Genomic DNA, 24962 nt, shown 5'->3' with positions numbered 1-24962 from the left:
CTACCTCAGCCTCCCGAGTAGCTGGTACCACAGGCATGCGCCACCACACCTGGCTAATTTTGTATTTTTAGTAGAGAGGGGTTTTCACCATGTTGCCCAGGCTGGTCTCGAACTCCTAACCTCAGGTGATCCACCTGCCTACCCTCCCAAAGTGCTGGGATTTCAGGCATGAGTCACCACATCCAGCCCCATTAAACATTTTTGATAAAGGAAACTGTAGGAGATACAAGTAAGAAATGCACTCTGCCCTCAAAGATCCTAGCAATTCAGCTGGAGAGTCAAGACTTAGGTACATGAACCACCTAGTGAACATCTCAAGGCAATAACAATACTACATAAATTAAAAGCAAGTAAAAAATTCCTATAAACAGGTGTTGATTCATCTAGGAAAATTTATGAAAGAGGTAGAACTTGGCCAGGTGTGGTGGCTCATGCCTGTAATCCCAGCACTTTGGGAGGCCGAGGTGGGCGGATCACCTGAGGTCAGGAGTTCGAGACCAGCGTGGCCAACATGGTGAAACCCCATGTCTACTAAAAATACAAAAATTAGCTGGGCGTGGTGGCAGGCACCTGTAATCCCAGCTACTCAGGAGGCTGAGGCAGGAGAATCGCTGGAATCCAGGAGGCGGAGGTTGCAGTGAGCCAAGATCATGCCATTGTACTCCAACCTGGAGGACAACAGCGAAAGTTTGTCTCCAAAAAAAATTAAAAATAAAAAAAGAAAAAGAAAGAGGTAGAACTTGAGCTGAACTTGAATAAAGAGAACTTCAATGAGCAGATGGAAGGGGAACGTAAGCATGTGTGTGTTTAATGGGAAAAGGTAGGTATAGCAAAACAAGGGCGAAATGTAGGGATAAGCTAAGCATAATGTAGTTGAGGGAAGGGCAACTGGGTGCTGATCCGACTCCAGAGGAGGATTCCATTGGCAGGGAATGTTGGACCTGGGAAACGTGTTATGTTGACAGAAGATCCTAGGAGGAAAGAGACCAGCATGTTATCTTTTGGAGTTGCTCCAGTCGGGTATGGTGGCTCACACCTGTAATCCCAACTACTCTGGAGGTTGAGGCAGGACAATCACTTAAAGCCAGGAGTTGGGGACCAGCCTGGGCAACATAGCAAGACTCGCTGTCTCTAAGAAAAGTTAAAATAATTGCTTCAAGCACAGGTAATAAGGGTCTGGACTAGGCCAGGGTAGTGGGAATGGAGAAAGGATGACCCTGAAGAACACTGCAAAACACAGATTTACTGACCTGTTCAAAAGGCAAAAGAGAAAAGTCAAAGACAGTCTCCCAGAATAATAATTTTTTAAAAGAGAGGGGGAGAAAGGAGAATTATTAAGAAATCATTGTTGGCCAGACATGGTGGCTCACGCCTGTAATCCCAGCACTTTGGGAGGCCGAGGCAGACAGATCACCTGAGGTTGGGAGTTCGAGACCAGCCTGACCAACATGGAGAAACCCCATCTCTACTAAAAATACACGATTAGCCGGGTGTGGTGGCACATGCCTGTAATCCTGGCCACTCAGGAGGCTGAGGCAGAAGAATCGCTTGAAACCTGGAGGCGGAGGTTGCAGTGAGCTGAAATTGTGTCATTGCTCTCCAGCCTGGGCAACAAGAGTGAAACTCTGCCTCAAAAAAAAAAAAAAAAAGAAAAGAAAAAGAAAAAGGAAGAAATCCTTGTAATGATCATTCAACAGCGCTGGGGACTCCAGGCTCTGCTGGGTGATATCGAACAAGTGATGCATGTTTGTGTCACCTGCAGAGCTATTAAAAATGCTGATTCTTGGACCCCACATCACCCCCAAGATTCTGAGTTAATTGGACTGAGTTGGCCCCCAAGTATTAGGGTAGGTTCTCCTGGAGATATGAATATGCATCCAGCATTGAGAACTCCTGCTCTAAGTGCACATGCTTTGGAATAAACATGCCAGAAGGACACCTTGAGTCTGCACAGGTAGGCTGGCTCAGACTTACATACATCAGTACATTCACCTGGATAGACCAGCCTGGCACGCACTCTGTTTAAGGATAGACTAGCATGCACATGATGGAAAACATTATGATGGAAAAACATGTGTAGTCGTGCAAATGGAAAATCAGGAGTTAAAGTAGTATTGTAGACAAGAAAAAGCCAAACAATTCAATAGGACAATGGGCAAAGGACATGGGAAGGAATTCACAGAAGGGCAAATCCAAATCACAAAATTATATGCAGAATGCTCAAAATCAATAGGAGCCAGGGAGATGCAAACCAGAGCAGCAATAAGGTATTGCTTTACACCAAGCCTGTCCAACGCACAGCCCAAAGGCTCCACGCTGCCCTGGACAGCTTTGAATGTGGTCCAACACAAATTTGTAAACTTTCTTAAAACATTATGAGGTTTTTGCGATTTTTTTTTTTTTTTTTTTTTTAGCTCATCACCTGTCGTTAGTGTTAGTGTATTTTATGTGTGGCCCAAGACAATTCTTCTTCCAATGTGGCCCAGGGAAGCCAAAAGATTGGACATCCCTGCTTTATACCTGCCAGGAGGACAAACATCTAAAAAGGGTTAAGCTTTGTTGTTAGACGAGAGAGAGAGAAACCCTTCTCTCACACTTCCCTGAGATAAATGTGAATTGTTAGTGTTTCTTTGGAAAACAATCTGTCAACATCTATTATGTGTGTGTGATTATTTGAGCATGCAGAAGGATACATACTTGGTTGCTTGCATTTGAGATACTTGGGAGATGAAGAGGTGGAGGTATAGATTGAATGTAGTAGGAGGGGAGAAGGCAAAAGAAGAAGAAAAAAAAAAGACTGCATTTAAAAAATCAGTTTGCGGACCACTTAAGGTCAGAAGTTCGAGAACAGGGCCAGGCGCGGTGGCTCAAGCCTGTAATCCCAGCACTTTGGGAGGCCGAGATAGGCGGGTCACGAGGTCAGGAGATCGAGACCATCCTGGCTAACACGGTGAAACCCCGTCTCTACTAAAAAATACAAAAAACTAGCTGGGCGAGGTGGCAGGCGCCTGTAGTCCCAGCTACTCGGGAAGCTGAGGCAGGAGAATGGTGTGAACCCGGGAGGTGGAGCTTGCAGTGAGCTGAGATCCAGCCACTGCACTCCAGCCTGGGTGACAGAGCAAGACTCCATGTCAAAAAAAAAGAAGAAAAAGTTCGAGAACAGCCTGGCCAACATGGCAAAACCCTGCCTCTACTAAAAATACAAAAATTAGCCAGGCGTGGTGGCAGGCATCTGTAATCCCAGCTACTCAGGAGGCTGAGGCAGGAGAATCACTTGAACCCAGAAGGCAGAGGTTGCAGTGAGCCAAGATCATGCCACTGCACTCCAGCATGGGCAACAGAGCGATACTCCTTCTCAAAACTAAATAAATAAATAAATAGGCCGGGCATAGTGGCTGACACCTGTAATCCCAGCACTTTGGGAGGCTGAGGCAGGTGGATCACCTGAGGTCAGGCATTTGAGACCAGTCTGGCCAATGGTGAAACCCCAACTTTACTAAAAATACAAAAAATCAGCTGAGTGTGGTGGTGGGCGCCTGTAATCCCAGCTACTCAGGAGGCTGAGGCAGGAGAATTGCTTGAACCTGGGAGGCAGAGGTTGCAGTGAGCTGAGATTGCACCATTACACTCCAACCTGGGCAACAAGAGTGAAACTCCATCTCAAAAAATAAAATAAATAAAATTTTAAAAATAAATAAATAATCAGTTTCCATGGTTTAATTTGCTTGTTTGTATTATATGTGTATATAGATTATTTTAAATAACATTTATTGCTTGATGACTTGTGAGATAGAAAATATCTTTTATATAATAAAATAACATTTTAAAAGCCAAAAGTCAATCAGATACATTTAAAATATATGTACTTGCTTTAGCATGCATGTATGCATGCACATATGAATGTACGTTTACATGTTGCTAATGGCAAAGAAGTCTTCATTAACATATCAGCAGTTTCATCTGTCTTTGATTGGCAGTCAGGCAGATCCACCCTAATTTACTCTCTAGCTGAGTAAGTAACTTCTTAAATTCTCTGAGCCTCACTTTCGTTCTCTACAAAATAGAGCTAAATAACACCCTTTTCACAGAATTAGAGAGAAATAAAATAACAGAGCTCTGCTGTTTCTTGAGTACACTGAAGAAAAGCACACAACCTTTTCTCTTTTAAATATTTCTACTTGTGATCATCTCAAGGAAATGAATAAAGATAACGAGCAACAATCAGGGAGTGACAAAGCCTGGGAAATGTTAGAAAGCTTTCTTAGCCATGGTCTCTCACTTAACAGATCTTGACCTACTTACTTACCTGGTACCTAAAACCCCACTGGCTTTCCACTTTAGAATCTACTACTTCTCTCTCTGATTGCTAAGAATGGGGTTCACCCATCTCGCTACTGGGGTGTGCCTTCCAGCCTCTTCCCAAGCACGCTGACCTCCCCTCCCCGTTGTCAGCCTGAAACCGCAATCAGGGTGGCAGATGAGCAAACGCTCTATCGTCTGTCCCTTTGTTTCAGTTGGGTATCAGACACTTGGGGAAATTCTAGAGTGATTCTCAATCCTAGCTGTATTTCTAGAACATCCCTTTAAACCTGGGAGCTTCTAAAACAAACTGATGCCTAGACCCTGTCCCAAATCTATTCAAATAGAAAAACTTGACAGAGAGTGAGGGGTGGGGTGGGGGCTTGGCATTAGCATTTTGGAAACCTCCCGGGAGGATACTGATATGCAGCCAGGGTTCAGAATTACTGCTCTAAAGAGAGTGGCAGCTATCTCATGGTGGCCTCCAGCCCACGCAGGCTTGTGCCTTGTACTGTTTCCCAAAGCTGGGTCCAAGCACTTCCTGTGGCACAGCAACCACTGGAGTACTTTTAGAAAATTAAGACTTCGTCTGGATGTGGTGACTCATGTCTGTAATCCCAGCACTTTGGGAGTCCAAGGCAGGTGGATCAGCTGAGGTCAGGAGTTCGAGACCAGCCTGGACAACATGGTGAAACCCTGTCTCTATTAAAAATACAAAAATTAGTTGGGCATGGTGGTGCATGCCTGTAGTCCCAGCTACTCGGGAGGCTGAAGCAGGAGAATCACTTGAACCCAGGAGGTGGACGCTGCAGCGAGCCAAGATTGTGCCATTGCACTCCAGCCTGGACAACAGAGCAAGACTCTGTCTCAAAGAAAAAAGAAAAAGAAAAAAAGAAAATGAAGACTTCTGGAGGGTGGGCACAATGGCTCATGCCTGTAATCCTAGCACTTTGAGAGGGGAGGCCAAGGCAGGTGGATCCCTTGAGGCCAGGAGTTCAAGACCAGCCTGGCCAATGTAGTGAAACTAAAATACAAAAATTAGCTGGGCGCGGATGATGCGTGCCTGTAGTCCCAGCTACTCAGGAGGCTGAGGCAGGAGAATTGCTTGACCTGGGAAGCAAAGGTTGCAGTGAGCCAAGATCATGCCACTGCACTCCAGCCTGGGCGACAGAGAGACTCCACCTCAAAAAAAAAAAAAAAAAAAAAAAAAAAAAAACCCACCAGCAAAAAAGGCTTCTGGGCCTTACCCCAGACTTCCTGAATCCAAGTCTCTGGGGACAGGGCCTAGGAATCTGCATTTTAAACAGCTTCCCCAAGATATGACGTTCATAAATGATTGAGATCCACTGGACTAAGCCATCCCCTTCCAGTCAGGGTTCTGCATCCTACATGTCTCATTCCCACACCCTGAGCAGGAGTTCTGCCAACATGACATATATCCTTGAATGTGTATCTCAGTACCCCATACCAACATGTACAGGTCAGCCTCTAGCAGTGGACACCTTCCAACAAGACACCAATGTCCTATAATCCACATAAGGGCACACGACGACACACTGGGATAATATCTGTTTACATCCTAGTATTAGTAATGTATTATCTTCTATCTCTGTGGTTATGTTCAAAAGTAGTCCAGCCCCTGTTATAAAAAAAAAAAATCTGGTGGCTTGAATTTTAAAAGGATCCCATTTAAAGCTGTAGTGGGTCAGAAACTCTGAAATTCTCCCAAATACTGTTGGTGGAAATCTAAATTGGTACAGCTCTACTGGAAAGCAATTTGGCATTATTGTTAAAAGTTATAGAAGACATTCATACTTTTTGAACCAATAGTTCCACTTATTATATTCAATAGTTAAGGAAATAATCTGGAATATGGGCAAAAACTTTTGACAGAGATGTTCATTAAAGTGTTATTTATAATCTTGTAAAATTGGAAACAGAATGTCGAATAAATTATAGATCATCTTTGTGATGAAACATTATAATCACATTAACATTTACATTTATAGGCCAGGCATGGTGGCTCACAACTGTAATCCCAGCACTTTGGGAGGTTGAGGTGGGAGAATCACTTGAGTCCAAGAGTTCAAGACCAGCCTGGGCAGTACAGCGAGACCCCTTCTCTATATTAAATTTTGTTTTTTAATTAGCCAAGTGTGGTGCTACATGCCTGTAGGCATCGCTATTCAAAAGGCTGAGGTGGGAGAATCACTTGAGAACAGGAGACGGAGGCTGCAGTGAGCCATGATTACACCACTGCTCTCCAGCCTGGCCAAGAGAGTGAAACCCTGTCTCAAAAAATAAAACAAAATTTAAAAATGTATGTTACAAAGAACATGTAATGACATAGACAGATATTTGAATACAGCAGGATACAGAATATTAGTAGAAAATGATTTCAACTATCACACACACACACACACACACACACACCCCTCTGTATAGGCAAAAACCTGAATAAATGTGGTTTCCTCTAGGGATTATGCTTAGTAATGGTTGTATAATTTTTGATATACTTTTCCATGTTTTCTAAATTTCCTATTTTCTTTTTTTTCTGTCAGGTGGCTGAATTGTACTGAGTCAATCGCTAAGCAAGGATTAATTTTAAAAGGCTGCTCAAGGCTGAGGTGGTTGAAGGAGAGAGCTGTGCTTTTCTGTAAAGTCAGGGCAGAGTCAAACTGCTGTGAGATTCAAGAAGGCACCAAAGCCCCCGGCTCAAGGTAACCGTTAGCCATGTCCCCCAACCCTTCCTAGCAGTGAGTCAGTGGCCTTTCCAGGAGGCGTCTGTTGGGTGTGGCTGTCTCACAGAGGGATCGCCCTCACCTGCCCCCCTCCCACCAAGAGCCAGTCACCTCTGTCAGGAACACAAGGGCCGTTAAGTGATTCTTGCAGTCTGGGTCCTGGAGGAATCTGATGATGGAGCTGAAGAGGGGGCGGTTGTGCCAACAGTTATTGATGACCAGGGACCTACCAACAAGAGCACAGTGTTCAGGTAAGGCCTGGGCCGCAGGAGCAGGCCAAGTGAACGCATGGCCCTCCAGCCGCGGACCCAGGTGCAGCTCACCTGGCCAGCACAGTGACTCCGTCATAGTGTCTTTCAGGATTGACAAGAAGCCACCAGCCCCCATGTCTCTGTATAGAAGACACATAGTCCCCATACCCAGAACTTCGCATCAAGGTCTTCAGGGCCTCCACGGTAGAACTGGAGAAAGGGCCAAAAACAGATAGGAAGTCATTCACCACCTGCGCTCCTCTCCCTCACCGGCCACCTGCCTGACTCCCAAAACTTTCTCAGGATCATGAACTGCTGGTGTGGGACAGCCCCCAGAGACCCAGGCTAATATTTTACAAGCGAAGCAACTGAGACCAAGAGAGATGTGGCATCTACAAGGTGACACAAGGAGCCAGCAGAAGGGTGGGGAATGCAATCCAGGTCTGTGGACTCGGATGTGTGTGTTATCCACGGTATTGATCTCATTTTGGTGCAGAATCTCTGCATCAGCCTAGTAGGCCAAGTTTAAAGAAGGAGTCTTTTCTAAAAAGTCCAGATAGCTGGACTTGCACCTGTAATCCCAGCAACACAGGAGGCTGAGAGAAGAGGATGGCTTGAGCCAGGAGTTCAAGACCAGCTTGGGCAAAATAGCAAGACCCTGTCTCTAAAAATAATAATAATAAAATATATATTTTTAAAGTCCTGGGGGACTTCTTGAAATGACGCATGGGGAACATGTTAAGTGCCCTGGCAGGAGGGTGTACAAAGGGTATTCAGGCCTAGGAGGCTGACACCAAGTCAGGCGAAGGTGCTAAGCTGATGGTCCCTGGAGCGTAATCACTAGCAAACACCAAAGGTACCTTATAGGGTCCACACATTCAGCTATGTGTTGCTGATCCTGGCTTATTTCAGTGTCCACTTCAACCACCAAAAAGGAGATCTGGAACAGCAAGGCCATGAACAAGGAGGAGAAGAAGGACTGCACCTCCATCCGCCGACTGGGTTCCAGCAGGAGCTCATGGATGGCTCTGGTGGCCTGGGAGGGAGAAGAAGAGTGAGGCATTATCATATCTTCAACTCATAGGTCCCATCACCAGGAAATCTCTTTCCACAATCCATCACCATGACAGATTTCCCCAGTAAAACCCATGCTGTTGGAGCAAGTGAAGACTACATTAGTGTAAGCCAGAAAAATGAAGGGCAATTTCTAGAATGTCACTGTTTTAAAGCACTCTTCTAATCATGGTGGTTGTTTTAGTCTCTTACCATCTTTGAAAGTTAAAGAGGAACTGGGGGTTTCAGTTCTTCTATCTCCCTGACAAAGCTAAGTCAACTGGAAAACCCTCCCTGTAACCCAACTCCAAGACTGCCATTAGACTGTTCCACCAAACACTGATACCTAAAAGGTCAAGGCCAAAGAGCCCAAGTCAGCTGAGGACAGGAGAGCAGGGAGTCCCCTTCCCCACCCCAACCCCCCTCTGCTGGCCTTTCCATACAATCAGTGGTGAGATCTCTGTTCTGTGCCTGGGCTCCTGGTCCTTTGATCTCTGGTGTGGAGTCAGCCTCTGGAGCAGATAGTCCATGATCATTTCGTAGCCTTTGGGGAAGGATGCCAGGATTTCCCAGGGCCTGCAAACCCCCCTGCAGAGTCAGAAACCCATGAATGTAGCTACCCACTCCAGGTAAGCCATTCTTCACAAGTCCCACAGTGCTTCCAGGGGAGGGGACTCTAGGCTCCTTTGCCCAGGCCCCTAGTTCCCCTGGTTTCTTCCTTCTTTCTTGTCTCTCTCTTCATTATCCTCTCTCTTTTTCTCCTTCTATTCCTTTCATCTTGCCATCACCTCCAGACCTCCCTGTTCTCTGTCATCTCACAGAAATCTGGAAATGTTCACTTGGTCTGTGAACCTGGTTTGAGAAAATATCTGAGGCCAAAGCTTGTTGACCACACTTGAATGTGTCAGATCAGTGAGAAGAGCCTTCTCTCTGGCCTGTCCAAGCTCTCACTACCCACCCACCCCCAGACCACTGCATCTGTCTTCCAGGCTTTCCCCTGTCATCCTTAATATCTGGCATGACCGCACCTCTCTTCAGGCCAGGTCTGATCACCAGCCCTGCAGAGCACCCCCAACCTCACCCCATGCATGGACTCTCTCTCCTCTATCATTGGGCACATGCCTTTCCCTTTGCCTAGTGTGTCTCCCCTCTCACTTTTACCTGGAAAAATCACACTCAGAAGAAAAGTACATATCTGAAAAGCATTTGCTACAAATAACATAAAATTTTAAGAAAATGTGCTTAGTGTCCTCAAGAAGTCATGGCCTTTTTGAAACAGGAGGGCAAAGCATTGAGGAAGTGAAGGTGAGATAAAAGGTGAAGACAGACTTTCACAGCTGGTAAACAATACACAGCATGCTCTGGGGACAAAGACAAGAGAGAAAAAATGAGTTGTCAATGAAAGAATGGCAATGAGACTGAGAGCCAACTTCCCCACAGAAACAGTGAAGAGCAGAAGACAGTGGGATAAACCTTCCAAGTGCTGAACAAAAATAAACATCAACCCCCAAGTTCCCAGCAAATCTATCATTTAATGCAGATTTGCTTTATTTAGAGATAAACAAAAATAGATGGTTTCACCAATTGCGTCTCCCTAGAGGATAAACTCCTAAATAATACCTTTAAAGGTTTTGTTTTTTCCTTCCCCTTTAGGGAAAAGAAAAATAATTTCCTAAGGAAAGTTTGAGATGCAAGGGATGGTGAGCAAATAAAATGGTAAATATGCCTATAAATCTAAACACAATATTAGAGTAAGAATGTGCATAACAGCACTGTTAATAATAGCAAGAAGCTGGAAACAACAAACAGTCATTAAAAAAATGGATAAAACAAGTTTGTAATAATCGTACAATGAGATACTATAAAACAATTAAATAAGCTTGGTCTGGCTGAGTGAGGTGGCTCACACCTGCAATTCCAGCACTTTGGGAGGCCAAGGAGGGAGGATTGCTTGAGCCCAGGAGTTCAAGACCAGCCTGGGTGACATGGCGAAACCCCATCTCTACTTTAAAAATATACAAAAAAGAAAAATAAATAAATAAATAAACAAGTCTGGTCTAATAGATGACTTTGCATGCAGTAGAGAATATAAATTTATTTCAAATAGCCATTAAACATATAGTAAAATTTATAACATTAATCTTCCTGGTCTATACACACAAAAGAATCCCTCAACACATTATCAAAAGGAGAAGACATTTAGATCGTGTTCTCTAATTATCATCCAATAAAACTAGAAAAAGATGATCAAAATATCTAACCACTTGGAAATTAAAAGATTAAAGAAAGAAACCTGTATAAATTTGTATAAATATGTCATTAGATGTTGCAATGGCATTTGGTATTTCAAAGTCTATTTTTTATTTTTTCAAAAAACTCAGCAGATTTTACCATTTCTTTGCATTGAAAGCATTGAAAAGCCTCTCCTCTGACTGTTTTGTAATATATGATACCTTACTGTTGACCACAGTCACTCTACTATGCCAGAATTTATTCTTCTATCGAATTATAACTTTGTCCAGCCAGGTGCAGTGGCTCACGCCTGTAATCCCAGCACTTTGGAAGGCCAAGGCAGGCAGATCACCTAAGTTCAGGAGTTTGAGACCAGCCTGGCCAACATGATGAAACCTCATCTCTACTGAAAATACAAAAATTAGCTGGGCATGGCGGCACACGCTTGTAATCCCAGCTCCTCGGGAGGCAGGCAAATCGCTTGAACCTGGGAGGCAGAGGTTGCAGTGAGCCGAGATCACACCATTGCACTCCAGCCTGGGCTACAGAGCAAGACTCCGTCTCAAACCACCCCCGACCCAAAAGCAAACACTCTAATTATATGATATCAACCTTTTGTTAAACAATTCCACATCAGTGAAAAGAAAAATACTCAGCAGATACAGAATAGAAAGACACTTCCTTCTCATGATAAAGGAAATTAACAACAAGCAATCCTAATTTCCCTAGTAAGAGAGTCTACGCAATCTGCTAGGACAGAGCAAGCCCATTCTAGTCTAGCTCTTGCACCAATTAAAACTAAAAACACTGGACAAATACAAAAAGCAACTACCTCCCAACACTGGAAAAACAACATTTGAGTGAGTTTCCCCAAATTCTTTTTTCTCTATTGTCTTCCAGCTTTGACTCGAAGGTGACCTAAGGGCTGAACTATGCAGCAGGCACAGGCAACAAAATCTCTGAGTTAAACTCTGTCTCTCTGGTCAGAGGACTGGGAAAATGGGTCCTTGTGAGTTGGGGAAGTATGGGTGGGATCCTTGTTTCTTTCTTTCTTTGTGTCTTTCCTCTCCCAAGCTCTGTCCTGAGAGTGACTCCAGATGCAGAGCTGCACAGTAGAAGCATTTGGGCAGCAACAAAAGCACCTAACACAGGGCACTGTGGCCCAGTGAGTGTAGGGATGGGGGAAGCGCTAGTTGTTTTTTCTTTTTTCTCTCTCTCTCTCTTTTTTCTCATTTCATCACCCTGAAGCCAGATCCAGTTGTGCAGCTGTAGCAGCACAGGCAGCTAAAACTCTAAGACACGACCGGGTGCATTGGCTCATACCCATAATCCCAACACTTTGAAAGGCCAAAGCGGGAGGATCCCTTGAGACCAGGAGTTCAAGACCAGTCTGAGTAACATAGTGAGATCCATTCTCTAAAAAATTACTTTAAAAAATAGCGGGCATGATGGTACATGCCTGTTGTCCTAGCTACTTGAGGGCTGAGGCAGGAGGATCACTTGAGCCCAGGAGTTCTAGGTTGCAGTGAGCTATGATCACGTCACTGCACTCTAGCCTGAGTAACAGAGCACAACCCTGTCTAAAAATAATAATAATAATACTTTAAGTACACATTTTAACCATGCTCCATGAGGTAAAGATGTACATAACAGAAATAAATGGAAAGGTCAGGCGTGGTGGATCACACCTGTAATCCCAGCACTTTGCGAGGCTGAGGCGGAAGATCACTTGAGCCCAGGAGTTCAAGATTAACCTGGGAAACATAGAGAAACTCTGTCTCTACAAAAAGTTAAAAAATTAGCTGGGTATGGTGCCACACCCCTGTGATCCCAGCTACTCAGAGGCTGAGATGGGAGGATAGCTTTAACCTGGAGGTTGAGTCTGCAGTAAACTATGATCATGCCACTGCACCCTACCTCGGGCAACAGAGCAAGACTCTGTCTCAAAAAAGAACTAAAGAGAGAGAGAGAAGCAAAGAAACAAAGAAAGAAGTGGAAAGATGGATGTTCTCATGTTCTCAGCTGAGGAATAAGCTATTTTTTAAAAAAACCAAATGGAAATTTTAGAACTGAAAAATACAATATCTGAAACAAAAATTCACTGGATGAGATCAAGAGGAAAATGGAGATTACAGAGAGAAAAGTTCATGAACTTGCAGATGAATCAATAAAAATTATACAATTTGAAGAACTAAGAAATTAGAAAAAAATTAACAGAGCTTCAGAGACTTATAGGACACCATTTAAAAGTCGAATATTCGTGTCATTGAAATCTTATAAAAAGAAAAAGAGACTGGTACAGAAAAAAATATCTGAAGAAATAATGACCTAAAACTTCCCAAATTTGGTGAGAGACATATATTTACAGATTCAAGAAGTTCAGTGAAGTTTGAACAAGATACATCAATCACAAGGCACATTGTGATAACATTAAGAGCCCACTTGAGTAATTCACAATAATCTCCCCTTCTCAAGATTCTTAGCTGAAAAAAAGCCCCTTTGCCATTGTCTCAGTTTGTATCGTGCTGCTATCACAAAATCTCATAGACTGGGTAATTTATAATGAACAGAAATTTACTGGCCGGGCACAGTGGCTCACGCCTACAATCCCAGCACTTTGGGAGGCCGAGGCAGGCAGATCACTTGAGGCCAGGAGTTTGAGACCAGCCTGGCCAACATGGCAAAACTCCATCTCTACTAAAAATACAAAAAAATTAGCTGGGTGTGGTGGCAGGCTCCTGTAATCCCAGCTACTCGGGAGGCTGAGACAGGAGAATTACTTGAACCCGGGAGGCAGAGGTTGTAGTGAGCAGAGATCGCACCATTGCACTCCAGCCTGGGCGACAAGAGTGAAACTCTGTCTCAAAAAAAAAAAAAAAAAAAAGAAGGTAAAATTGAAACATTCTCATACGGAGAAAACTAAGAATTTATCACTCAAAGACATGCTCTAAATGAAACGCTAATGAAGTTATTCAAGCAGAAAAGAAATTTTATCAGAGTGAAAGTTGAAATTTTAACAATGAAGATAAAGCAACAGGAATGGCAAATATATGAGTAAATGTAACAGACCGTTTTTATCCCCTTACGTTTAAAAATATGTATGACTATTGAAAGCAAAATTAGGTGGGCAAGGTGGCTCACACCTGTAATCCCAGCACTTTGGGAGGCTGAGGCGGGCAGATAACTTGAGGTTCAAGGAGTTCGAGACCAGCCTGGCCAACATGGTGAAATCCCATCTTTACTAAAAATACAAAAATTAGCTGGGTATGCCGACGCACACCTGTAATCCCAGCTACTCAGGAGGCTGAGGCAAGAGAATCGCTTGAACCCAGGAGGTGGAGGTTGCAGTGACTGAGATCATGCCACTGCACTCCAGCCTGCAAGACTGTCTCAAAAAAATGTAAGTAAGGTAAAACAAGCTGTATAGTGAAAGCTTCTACCTTTTCTCAAAATTGTAAAATACTAACTCTAAACAGACTATGGAAGTTTAGATATGTAAGTAGACTATAAAATTTTAGGTATGTAAATGCCCAGGAATCCACTAAAAATTGGTACAAAGAATCAAAATCTAATAGATAAGTTAAAATAGAATGCCAAAAAAAATTCAAACAATTTGAAAGAATGCAGGAAAGGGGAACACAGGAATAAAAAACAAAGGGGAAAAACAAAATAAATCATAAGATGGTAGACTTAAATCCAAATATATTATTAATTACATTAATTATAAATGATTTAAATACACAAACTAAAAGGCAGAGATTGTCAGATTAGATAAAAACACAAGTCCAACCATATGCTATATTTTTAAAAAATTTAAATATAATTATATATATTAGTTCAAAGAATGGAAAAAGATATGCCACACAAATACAGACTGTTTAAAAAGCAAAAATGGCCATACTAACATCAGACAAAGGGAACTTCAGAACAAAGAGCATTACCAGGTACAAAGAGGGACATTAATTAATGATAAAACAGTCAATTCATCAAGAAGATGTAGCAATCTTAAATGTATATACACCTAATGAAATACATGAAGCAAAAAATGATAAAAACAAAGGAAAAAATAGATAAATGCATAAGTAAATTGGGAGACTTCAACACTCCTCTCTCAGTAATTGACAGAATATGTAGACAGAAAATCAGCAAGGTTATAAAAGTCTTGAACAACACTGTGTTGTTCTATAACTTAACTTATAGAACACTCCAGACAACAACAGCAGAATACACATTCTTTTTTTTTTTTTTTGAGATAGGCTGTCACTTTGTCACCCAGGCTGGAGTGCAGTGGTGGGATCTCAGCTCACTGCAACCTCCGCCCCCCGGGTTCAAGTGATTCTCCTGCCTCAACCTCCCGAGTAGCTGGGTGGACAGGCATGCACCACCATCCCTCATTCATTTTAGTATGTTTAGTAGAGACAGGGTTTCACCATGTTGGCCAGGCTGGTCTTGAACTCCTGGTCTCAGGTGATCCAGCCACCTTGGCCTCCCAAAGTTCTGGGGTTACAGCCATGAGCCACCGCACCTGGCCAGAATACACATTCTTTGTAGGTGCACATGAGCATTCCCCACAATATACCACATTCTGGGCTACAAAACAAACCTGAACAAATTTTAAAGAATAGAAATCACATAAAGTATGTTATCAGGCCATAATAAATTTAAACTAGAAATCAGTAACAGAAATATACCTGGACAATCCACAAATATTTGGAAATTAACAATACTTCTAAGTAATTCATGGGTGACAGAAAAAGACCCAAGGAAAATTAGAAAAGATTTTTGAACTAAAAGAAAATGAAAATACAATATAACAAAAGTTGTTAGATGCAGATAAAGCTATGCTTAGAGGAACATTCATAGCACTAAAATGCTTATTTTAAAAAAGAAGAAAGTTCCCAAATTAGTAATTTACATTTCCACCTTAAGAGACTAGAAGATGAACAAATTAATAGATAATCTGAATGACCCTAACTACTAAATAAATTCAATCCATAGTTTTAAAACTTCCAACAAATACAACTCTAGATCCAGATGGTTTCAGTATTGAATTCCACTAAATGTTTAGAAAAAAGTAACACCAATTTTACACAATCTCCTCCAAAAAATAGAAAATAAGAAAATAGGCTGGACGTGGTGGCTCACACCAGTAATCCCAGCACTTTGGGAGGCCGAGGTAGGCAGATCATGAGGTCAGGAGTTTGATGCCAGCCTAGCCAATATGGCGAAACCGCATCTCTACTAAAATATACACAAATTAGCTGGGCATGGTGGCACATGCCTGTAGTCCCAGCTACTCAGGAGGCTGAGGCAGGAGAATTGCTGGAACCTGGGAGGTGGAGGTTGCAGTGAGCTAAGATTGCACCACTGCACTCCCGTCTGGGTGGCAGAGCAAGACTCTGTCTAAAAAAAAAAAAAGAAAGAAAAAGAAAATACTCCCAAAACAATCTTTTGAGTTCAGCATTATCTTGGCACAAAAACCAAAGATAGTACAAGAAAAAAGAGAAATAATAGGCCAGGCGCAGTGGCTCAAGCCTGTAATCCCAGCACCTTGGGAGGCTGAGATGGGAGGATCACGAGGTCAGGAGATCGAGACCATCCTGGCTAACACAGTGAAACCCCATCTCTACTAAAACATACAAAAAACTAGCTGGGCGAAGTGGCAGGTGCCTGTAGTCCCAGCTACTCAGGAGGCTGAGGTAGGAGAATGGCGTGAACCCGGGAGGTGGAGCTTGCAGTGAGCTGAGATCCGGCCACTGCACTCCAGCCTGGGCGACAGAGTGAGACTACGTCTCAAAAAAAAAAAGAGAGAAAGAATAAATGAATGACAGAAAAAACTACAGACCAAGTATCTCCCATGAAAAAAATCCTCAACCAAATGACACAAAAGTCCTCAACAAAATATTAGCAAATCAAATCCAGCAATATGTTAAAAAGATAAAACATCACAACCAAATGGGGTGTATCCTGGGAATGCAAGGCTGGCTCCACAGTCAAAAATGTAATTTATTATATTAAGAGCATACAAAAGAAAAACCACACAATTATCTCAATAGGTATAGTAAAAACATTGTGATAATCTCCATTTGTGGTAAATACTTGCAACAAACTAGAAATAGAAGGAAATTTTCTTCACCTGATAAAGGACATCTAACATCAACAACAACAAAACCCTACCATCTAACATCATAGTTAATGGTGAAAGACTGAAAGCTTTTCCTCTAAGATTGGGAATAAAGCAAAGATGTCCATTCTCATCACCCATACTCAGCATTGTACTAGGAGTCCTAGCCAGTGTGATAAAGCAAGAAAAAGAAACACAAATTTGGAAGAAAAAGAAACACTATAAACCGCCTCTATTTACAGATGATATGATGGCTTATGTAGAAAATCCCAGTGAATCTGTTAAAAAGCTCCAAGAACTAATAAGTGAAACCTCACTTATTGCAGGATATAAGGTCAATGAAGGTCAATATACAAAAATTGATATTATTCATATATAGCAGTAATAAACAACTAAAATTTTAAAAAATTATGTATGTACCATTTACAATTGCACAAAAATACTTAGGTATAAAACTAACAAAATATTTGCAAGATTTTTGTGCTGAAAAATACAAAAGATTGATGAAAGAAATTAAAGACCTAAATCAATGAAGAGATACACTGTGTTCATGAACCAGAAACTCAATATTGTGAAGATGTCAATTCTCATTTTACTTTCTATAGATGCAACATAATCCCAATAAAAATACCACCAGAATACTTTTAAAGAAATAAATATTCTATATAAATTATAAAATTTATATGGAAAAGCAGGCCAGGCGCAGTGACTCATGCCTGTAATCCCAGCACTTTGGGAGGCCAAGTCAGGCAGATCACGAGATCAGGAGTTTGAGACCAGCCTGGCCAACATAGTGAAACCCCATCTTCACTAAAAACACAAAAATTAGCCGGATATGGTGGCACGCACCTGTAGTCCCAGCTACTTGGGAGGCTGAAGTGAGAGAATCACTTGAACCCAGGAGGTAGAGATTGCAGTGAGCCAAGACCATGCCATTGCTCTCCAGCCTGGGTGACAGAGTGAGATTCTGTCTCAAAAAAAAAAAAGAAAAAAAAATGTATATGGAAAAGCAAAGAAAATAAAATAACCAAAACAATTTTGAGAAAGAGTTATAGGCCAGGTACAACAGCTCACACCTGTAATCCCAGCACTTGGGCTGAGGCGGGAGAATCATTTGAGCTCAGGAGTTTGAGACCAGCCAGGCAACATGGAGAGACCCCATTTCTACCAAAAAAAAAAAAAAAAGGCTGGGTGAGGTGACTTGTGCCTGTGGTTCCAGCTACTCAGGAGGCAGAAATGAGAAGATTGCTTCAGCCCAAAAGATCAAGGCTGCAGTGAGCTGTGATTGCACCACTGCACTCCAGCCTGGATGACAGTGAGACTCTGTCTCAAAAACAAAACAAAACAATAGTAATAAAATTGAAGAACTCATCCTACCTGATTTAATACTTAATATAAAACTACATTAGGCTGGGCGCCGTGGCTCACACCTGTAATCCCAGCACTTTGGGAGGCCGAGGCGGGTGGATCACCTGAGGTCAGGAGTTCAAGACCAGCCTGGCCAACATGGTGAAACCCTGTCTCTACTAAAAATACAAAAAATTAGCTGGGCATGGTGGTGGGCGCCTGCAATCCCAATTACTCAGGAGGCTGAGGCAGGAGAATCCCTCGAACCAGGAGGCAGAGGTTGCAGTGAGCCGAGATGGCGCCACTTCACTCCAGCCTGGGTAACAGAGTGAGATTCTATCTCAAATAAATAAATAAATAAAACTACACTATTAGAGACAGTATGGTATTGATGAAAGAATTGACATATAGCTCAATGGACCAGAAGAGAGCCCATAATTAGAGGCACATGAATATTGTCAATTGATTTTTTTTTTTTTTTTTTTTTTTGAGACAGGGTCTTGCTGTGTCACCCAGGCTGGAGTGCAGTGGCGCAATCTTGGCTCACTGCAACCTCCACCTCCCTGGTTCAAGTGATTCTCATGCCTCAGCCTCCCAAGTAGCTGGGATAACAGGTGCAAACGACCATTCCCAGCTAATTTTTGTATTTTTAGGAGAGATGGGGTTTCGCCATGTTGGCCAGACTGGTCTCAAACTCCTGACCTCAAGTGATCCTCCCACCTTGGCCTCCAAAAGTGCTGGGATTACAGGTGTGAGCCACCATGCCCAGCCATCAATTGATTTTTGATAAAGGTGCAAAGACACTTCAGTGGAGAAATGATAATCTCTGCAACAAATGGTGCTGGAAAAATTAGACTTCTATATGCAACAAACTGAACCTAGTCCCATTCCTCATGCTTTCTAAAAAGTTAAGTAAAAGTGAAATATAAATATAAAACACAAAAGTTAAAACTTCTGGAAGAAAACATGGAAAGAAATACCTATGACCCTAAATATGATCCATAAGAAACAAAACACTGGATTTCATCAAATTAAAAACTTTTGAACTCTTAAGAGAATGAAAAGACAATCCACAAAATGGGAGATATACATGAAAATCGTATATCTGATAAAAGACTTGTATACAGAATATATAAAGAACTCTCAAACTCACCAATAAGAAAACAATCCAACTGAAATGGGTAAAAGACTTGGATACTTGATTAAAGAAGATATGTGAATGGCAAAGAAAGACATGAAATGATGCCCATCATCATTAGTTACAACTGAATTAGGGAAATGCAAATTAAAACCACAATGAGAGGCTACCACACGCTTGTTAGAACAGCTATATATATATGTGTGTGTGTGTGTGTGTATAAAACTTTTTTTTTTTTGAGACAGTGTCTCACTGTATCTCCCAGGCTGGAGTACAGTGGCACGATCTCGGCTCATTGCAACCTCTGCCTCCCAGGTTCAAGTGATTCTCCCGCCTCAGCCTCCTGAGTAACTGGGATTACAGGCCCCCGCCACCACGCCCAGCTAATTTTTGTATTTTTAGTAGAGACGGGGTTTCACCATGTTGGCCAGGATGGTCTCGAACTCCTGACCCTAGATGATCCACCCGCCTCAGCCTCCCAAAGTGCTGAAATTATAGGCGTGAGCCACTGTGCCCAGCCGCGACTTTTTTTTTTTTTTTTTTTGAGACAGAGTTTCCCTCTTGTTGCCCAGGCTGGAGTGCAATGGCGCGATCTTGGCTCGCTGCAACCTCTTCCTCGCAAATTCAAGTGGATTCTCTTGACTCAGCCTCCTAAACAGCTGGGATTACAGGCACCCGCCACCACGCCCAGCTAATTTTTTGTATTTTTAGTAGAGATGGGATTTCACCATGTTGGCCAGGCTAGTCTCGAACTCCTGACTCCCAGGTGATCTGCCCACCTGGGCCTCCCAAAGTGCTGGGATTACAGAAGTGAGCCACTGTGCCCGTCCTGAATATGTTTTAAGAAGAAGCAAATAGACTACTGGGGGCATGTACTTATGGGATCGAAAGTCACCTACTTTTGTGACTGATCTTCTATTTTCAATAGTGTCAGGATAACTTCATCAGTGTAGTACTGGGACAGCAAATACAGGATCTTCTTAATGGTTTTTTGGGCTGTGGTTTCTGTAATGCTGTTCATGTGGTAGTAAATGTACTGGATGATTTCCGGCACCTGAAATGAGGGAAAAGGAGGTTATTTCCAGATACTCGACAGCAGCTCACCAGCATCCACATAACTAGGCACCCACTTCACCTGTAGGGCTGCACGTAATGCATACACAGCATGTCCAGACCAAAAAAGTCACCGTCCCACCGCACTCTGCTCTAGTCAGGCCACACCCTCAGGACTACGGACTGTCTTGGACCCTATGGGGCCTGAAGCAACCCCATGTTGGATGCTAATCCACCATATTGACTTTTTTTTTTTTTTTTTTTTTTTTTGAGACAGAGTCTTGCTCTGTCGCCCATGCAGCTGGAAGGCAGTGGCGAGATCTCAGCTCACTGCAACCTCCACCTCCCGGGTTTTATCATGCCTCAGCCTCCTGAGTAGCTGGGATTACAAGTGCACACCACCACTCCCAGCTGATTTTTTGTATTTTTATTAGAGACAGGGTTTTACCATGTTGCCCAGGCTGGTCTCGAACTCCTGGGCTCAAGCAGTCCACCTGCCTCGGCCTCCCAAAGTGCTAGGGTCATGGGCATAAGCCACAGCACCTGGCCCAGCATATTGACTTCTTTTTTGTTGTTGTTGTTTTATTTTTTCCTTTTCTTTTCGTTTTGACCACCATATTGACCTCTGATTAACCTTTGTTCCCAGAATACCTCTAAGATTTCTACTTTATCTATTTTTTTTTTTTTTTTTTTTTTTTGAGACACAGTCTCACTCTATCGCCAGGCCGGAGTGTAGTAGTGTCGTCTCAGCTCACTGCAACCTCCACCTCCCGAGTTCAAGCAATTCTCCTGCTTCATCCTCCGGAATAGCTGGGACTATAGGCGCTCACCACCACGCCCAGCTAATTTTTGTATTTGTAGTAGAGACGGGGTTTCACTATGTTGGCCAGGATGGTCTCGATCACTTGACCTCCTGATCCGCCCACCTGGGCCTCCCAAAGCGCTGGGATTACAGGCATGAGCCACCACACCAGCCTTACTTTATCTATTGTTACTATAAATCCTGTCCTTAGGTCAAAACAACCCTTACCATAAATCCTGCCCTTAGGGCAGATTTGCATAGCATTCTTGCTTTTTCCTGAGGGGTTGATTTTAATTGTCCTACACATTCCTTCTCTAAGATATATTTGCTTGTTTGTTTCTTAGAGACAAGGTAGTGGCATGTTCATAGCTCACTGCATGCAGCCTTGAAGTCCTGGGCTCCAGTGCTTCTCCCACCTCAGCCTCCCAGTAGCTGGGACTAGAGACACACCCACCATGTCCGACTTCTATTGTATAGAAGCCTTGGGACATGGCGGTTGATAGCTGGGGGGTCGACCATCTCCTCTCGCAGCCTCCTGGGACATGGCTTCCATTATGTTTTGTTTTGTTTTGCTCTAGATGGAGTCTAGCTTGGTTGCCCAGGCTGGAGTGCAGTGACGCAATCTCAGCTCACTGTAACCTCCATCCCCTAGGTTCAAGCAATTCTCCTGCCTCAGCCTCCCAAGTAGCTGGGACTACAGGCACACGCCACCATGCCCGGCTAATTTTTGTATCTTTAGTAGAGATGGGGTTTTGTCATGTTGGTCAGGCTGGTCTCAAACTCCTGACCTCAGCTGATCCACCTCCCTCAGTCTCCCAAAGTGCTGGGATAACAGGTGTGAGTAACCACGCCTGCTCTTTTTTTTTTTTTTTTTTTTTTTTTTTTTTTTTTTTTGAGTCAGTCTCCTTCTGCCTCCCAGGCTGGAGTACAGTGGTGTGATCTGGGCTCACAGAAATCTCCACCTCCCTGGTTCAAGTGATTCTCCTGCCTCCGCCTCCAGAGTAGCTGGGATTACCGCTGCACATCACCACACTCGGATAATTTTTTTTTTTTTTTGGTATTTTTAGTAAAGACAGGGTTTCACCATGTTGGCCAGGCTGGTCTTGAGTTCCTGGCCTCAAGTGATCCACTACCTCCCTAGTGGGACTCAACCTCCCTAGTGGGACTCAAGTGGGCACCACCATGCACAACTAACGCTTTTGATTTTTAGTAGAAATGAGGTCTCACTATATTGCCTAGGCTGGTCTTGAACTCCTAAACTCAAGCGGTCCTCCTTCCTGGGCCTCCCAAAGTGCTGGGATTACAGGTGTGAGTCACCGTACCTGGCCTTCTCATTTATAAAGAGCACAACCATTATGGAAAATTCCAACATGATGGAGGTTACTCAAAAAACTAAAAGTAAAACTACCAATACCACTTATGGGTATACAGTCAAAGAAAATGAAACCAGTGTCTGGAAGAGATAACTGCACTCCCCTGTTCACTGCAGAATCTTTTGTAATAACCATGATAGGGAAAGAACCTAAGCTTCCAACGACAGATAAATGGATAAAGAAAATGTGGCATATACACAATGGAATGCTATTCACCCTTAAAAATGAAGGAAACCCTGTCATTTGTAACAACATACGTGAACCTGGAGGGCATTATGAAAAACAAAACAAGCCAGGTATAGCAAAACAAATATTGGGTGATCTCATTTAGATATGGAATCTAAAAAAGTCAAACTCATGGAAGCAGAGAGTAGAACAGTGGTTACCAGGGGCTGGGGGTGAGGAGGACTGGGGAGATACTGGTCAAAGGATACAAAATTTCATTTAAACAGGAGAAATAAGTTCAGATCTATTGTACAACACGATGACTATTCTATACTTGAAATTTGCTAAGACAGTGGGTTTTCAACGTTCTCACTACCAAAAAAAAGTATGTGAGTTAATTGATATGTTAATTAGCTTGGTTTAACCATTCCACAATGCATACATATTTCAAAATATCATGTTGTATGCCATAAATATATATCCTTTTTGTAAATTAAAATTTTTTAAAAGAAAGTAGTTTACAAATACAAATGAGCTATGGTTTAAGGTAGTGAGCGCCTCAAGATTGCTTTCAGCACCATCTGGCTGTCCAGTGGTCTGGGGTGCTCTCAAAGAGATTACAAGCATTGTGCTTGCTTCACAGATACGAAAATTAGAATAATACAGAGAAGATTAGCATGGCCCCTGCACAAGGATGACATGTAAATTTGTGAAGCATTCCATACAAAATAGATTTAAAACCTTCAAAAGAGATTACAAGCATCAAGTGGGGAGTTAGAGTAGTTGATCTTTGGGGTCCCCTTCAACTTATCAGCGGTCTGTTCTGAGGCATTCAATCAAAAGGCAATCCAGGCCAGAGAAGTGGAAAGTGTAAGATCCCGGAACTGCTCATAGAGCCTACTGTGGAGAGGTCATAAGTGAGTTAGAGAAGTGGGTTAGGCCCTTAAAATAAGAGGGCCTCCATCAGTCCATAAGATCTTTTAAAATACTATAATAAAAAGGACCGCTAAACTGTGCTGTCTTAATTTTTTTATTAATGTTTTTAAGAGATGGGGTCTTGCCATGTTGCCCAGGCTGGTTTCAAACTCCTAGGCTCAAGTGATCCTCCCACCTCGGCCTCCCAAAGTGCTAGGATTACAGCTGCAAGCCACTGCGCCCAGCCCTATGCTGTCTTAATTTTACTGAGAACTAGTCGCAGCTCTCATAAAGGAGTCTCTGTATTTCATCTCTATTTATGTTAGTGTGTCATAAGTTTGTGGATGTGTGTATATATATATATGTATATATTTATATACACACACACGCCCCTGAATTATCCCTCCTGAAGAAAGAAGAAGGCACCTATAGATCTAACATATCAAATACTGTCTGGAAGCAGGAAGAAAGACTGAGGTCTCTCCTGGTCCTAGCAGCCCCTAGTAGTCTGCTATAGCTTTGACTCAATTCCTTCCATCCTGTTGGAGATAGAGGCCAGATGGTCAACACTTCCCAAAGAAGAGTCTTTTCCACAATCACGAACTATTCCTCATTTAGCCTTTTATCCCATGGGTTGAAGCATGTGATTCTTTAAACTCAAACCGGTAGGAGATACAACAAGACCCAAAACAGAACAGAAAGAAAGAATCCTTAAATTGACCTTGAACCATTAGGTCCCCCAGAGCTGCTACCTTCCCGATCTCTGGAATCGTGTACTTCAGGATCATCTTTAACATCTTGGAAGCTGCAGAGATGTCATGCCTGCTGGTGTTGGTCATGGCCTCCATGCTCACCATGATCATATCTGCTCTCTCCTCAGGGGTCAGGTATTTCTTGAAGAACTGAAGAAAGAAGAACAGCTGTCTCCACGATGCCAGCATCCCAACTTGGGTCTGCCCCAAAGCCTCTGGCCTCCAAAGAGACCAATCAACCAGGGGCCAGTGGAGGCAGTCCCTGACCAGAATCTGGCTATTCTATGGTGTGAAACAAGTTTCAGAGTGCCACCAGCTCTGAAATCTCCAGGAAGGAGCAATGGTCCAGACAACTTGACACAGAGGACAATGCAAAAGGCATTTCTACTTCTATTTGGAATGCAAGCAAATGAGTCCATTGGAAATGAGTTCTGATGTTTAGTGAGCTTGCAGCATTCCAAAGCAAGTAGGACTGCTATTATGTACAGCAGACATCTCTCCTATCTCTGAGCCTGCACCTGCATATCCACGTGAAGCTCATTCACTCAAACAATATTGAGGCTCAGCTCTGTGCCTGGTCCTATTGCTGGGAGCTCAGGAAAACTGCAACTAAAACATACAATGCCTTTACCCTCAAGGAATTTACCATCAAGTCAGGGCAAGTAAACAGGCAGTTATAGTGCAATGTGAGTGATACAGTTTGGTTGTATTCCCACC

General features: G+C 42.9%; 1 protein-coding gene and 1 non-coding gene across 2 annotated transcripts in view; one reads left to right on the top strand and one right to left on the bottom strand.

The window, feature by feature from the left end:
* The window catches only part of LOC105484704 (maestro heat-like repeat-containing protein family member 7), a 50838-nt gene that overhangs the window by 9809 nt on the left and 16067 nt on the right, over positions 1 to 24962 (bottom strand). The window contains exons 12-17 of the mRNA XM_071068550.1: positions 24246 to 24395; positions 20085 to 20239; positions 8788 to 8932; positions 8152 to 8327; positions 7364 to 7501; positions 7152 to 7266 (exon numbers count right to left, since the gene is read on the bottom strand). Coding sequence (XP_070924651.1) covers positions 7152 to 7266; positions 7364 to 7501; positions 8152 to 8327; positions 8788 to 8932; positions 20085 to 20239; positions 24246 to 24395 — 879 coding nt within the window. The remainder of the gene's footprint in view (positions 1 to 7151; positions 7267 to 7363; positions 7502 to 8151; positions 8328 to 8787; positions 8933 to 20084; positions 20240 to 24245; positions 24396 to 24962) is intronic.
* Positions 23205 to 23307, top strand: LOC112427256 (U6 spliceosomal RNA). The gene has a single exon (XR_003018764.1). It is a non-coding gene; the product is annotated as a U6 spliceosomal RNA (small nuclear RNA).

The sequence above is a fragment of the Macaca nemestrina genome, chromosome 1, assembly GCF_043159975.1.
Source record: "Macaca nemestrina isolate mMacNem1 chromosome 1, mMacNem.hap1, whole genome shotgun sequence".
Lineage (NCBI taxonomy): Eukaryota > Metazoa > Chordata > Mammalia > Primates > Cercopithecidae > Macaca > Macaca nemestrina.
This window is presented reverse-complemented; position numbering and strand designations above follow the sequence as displayed.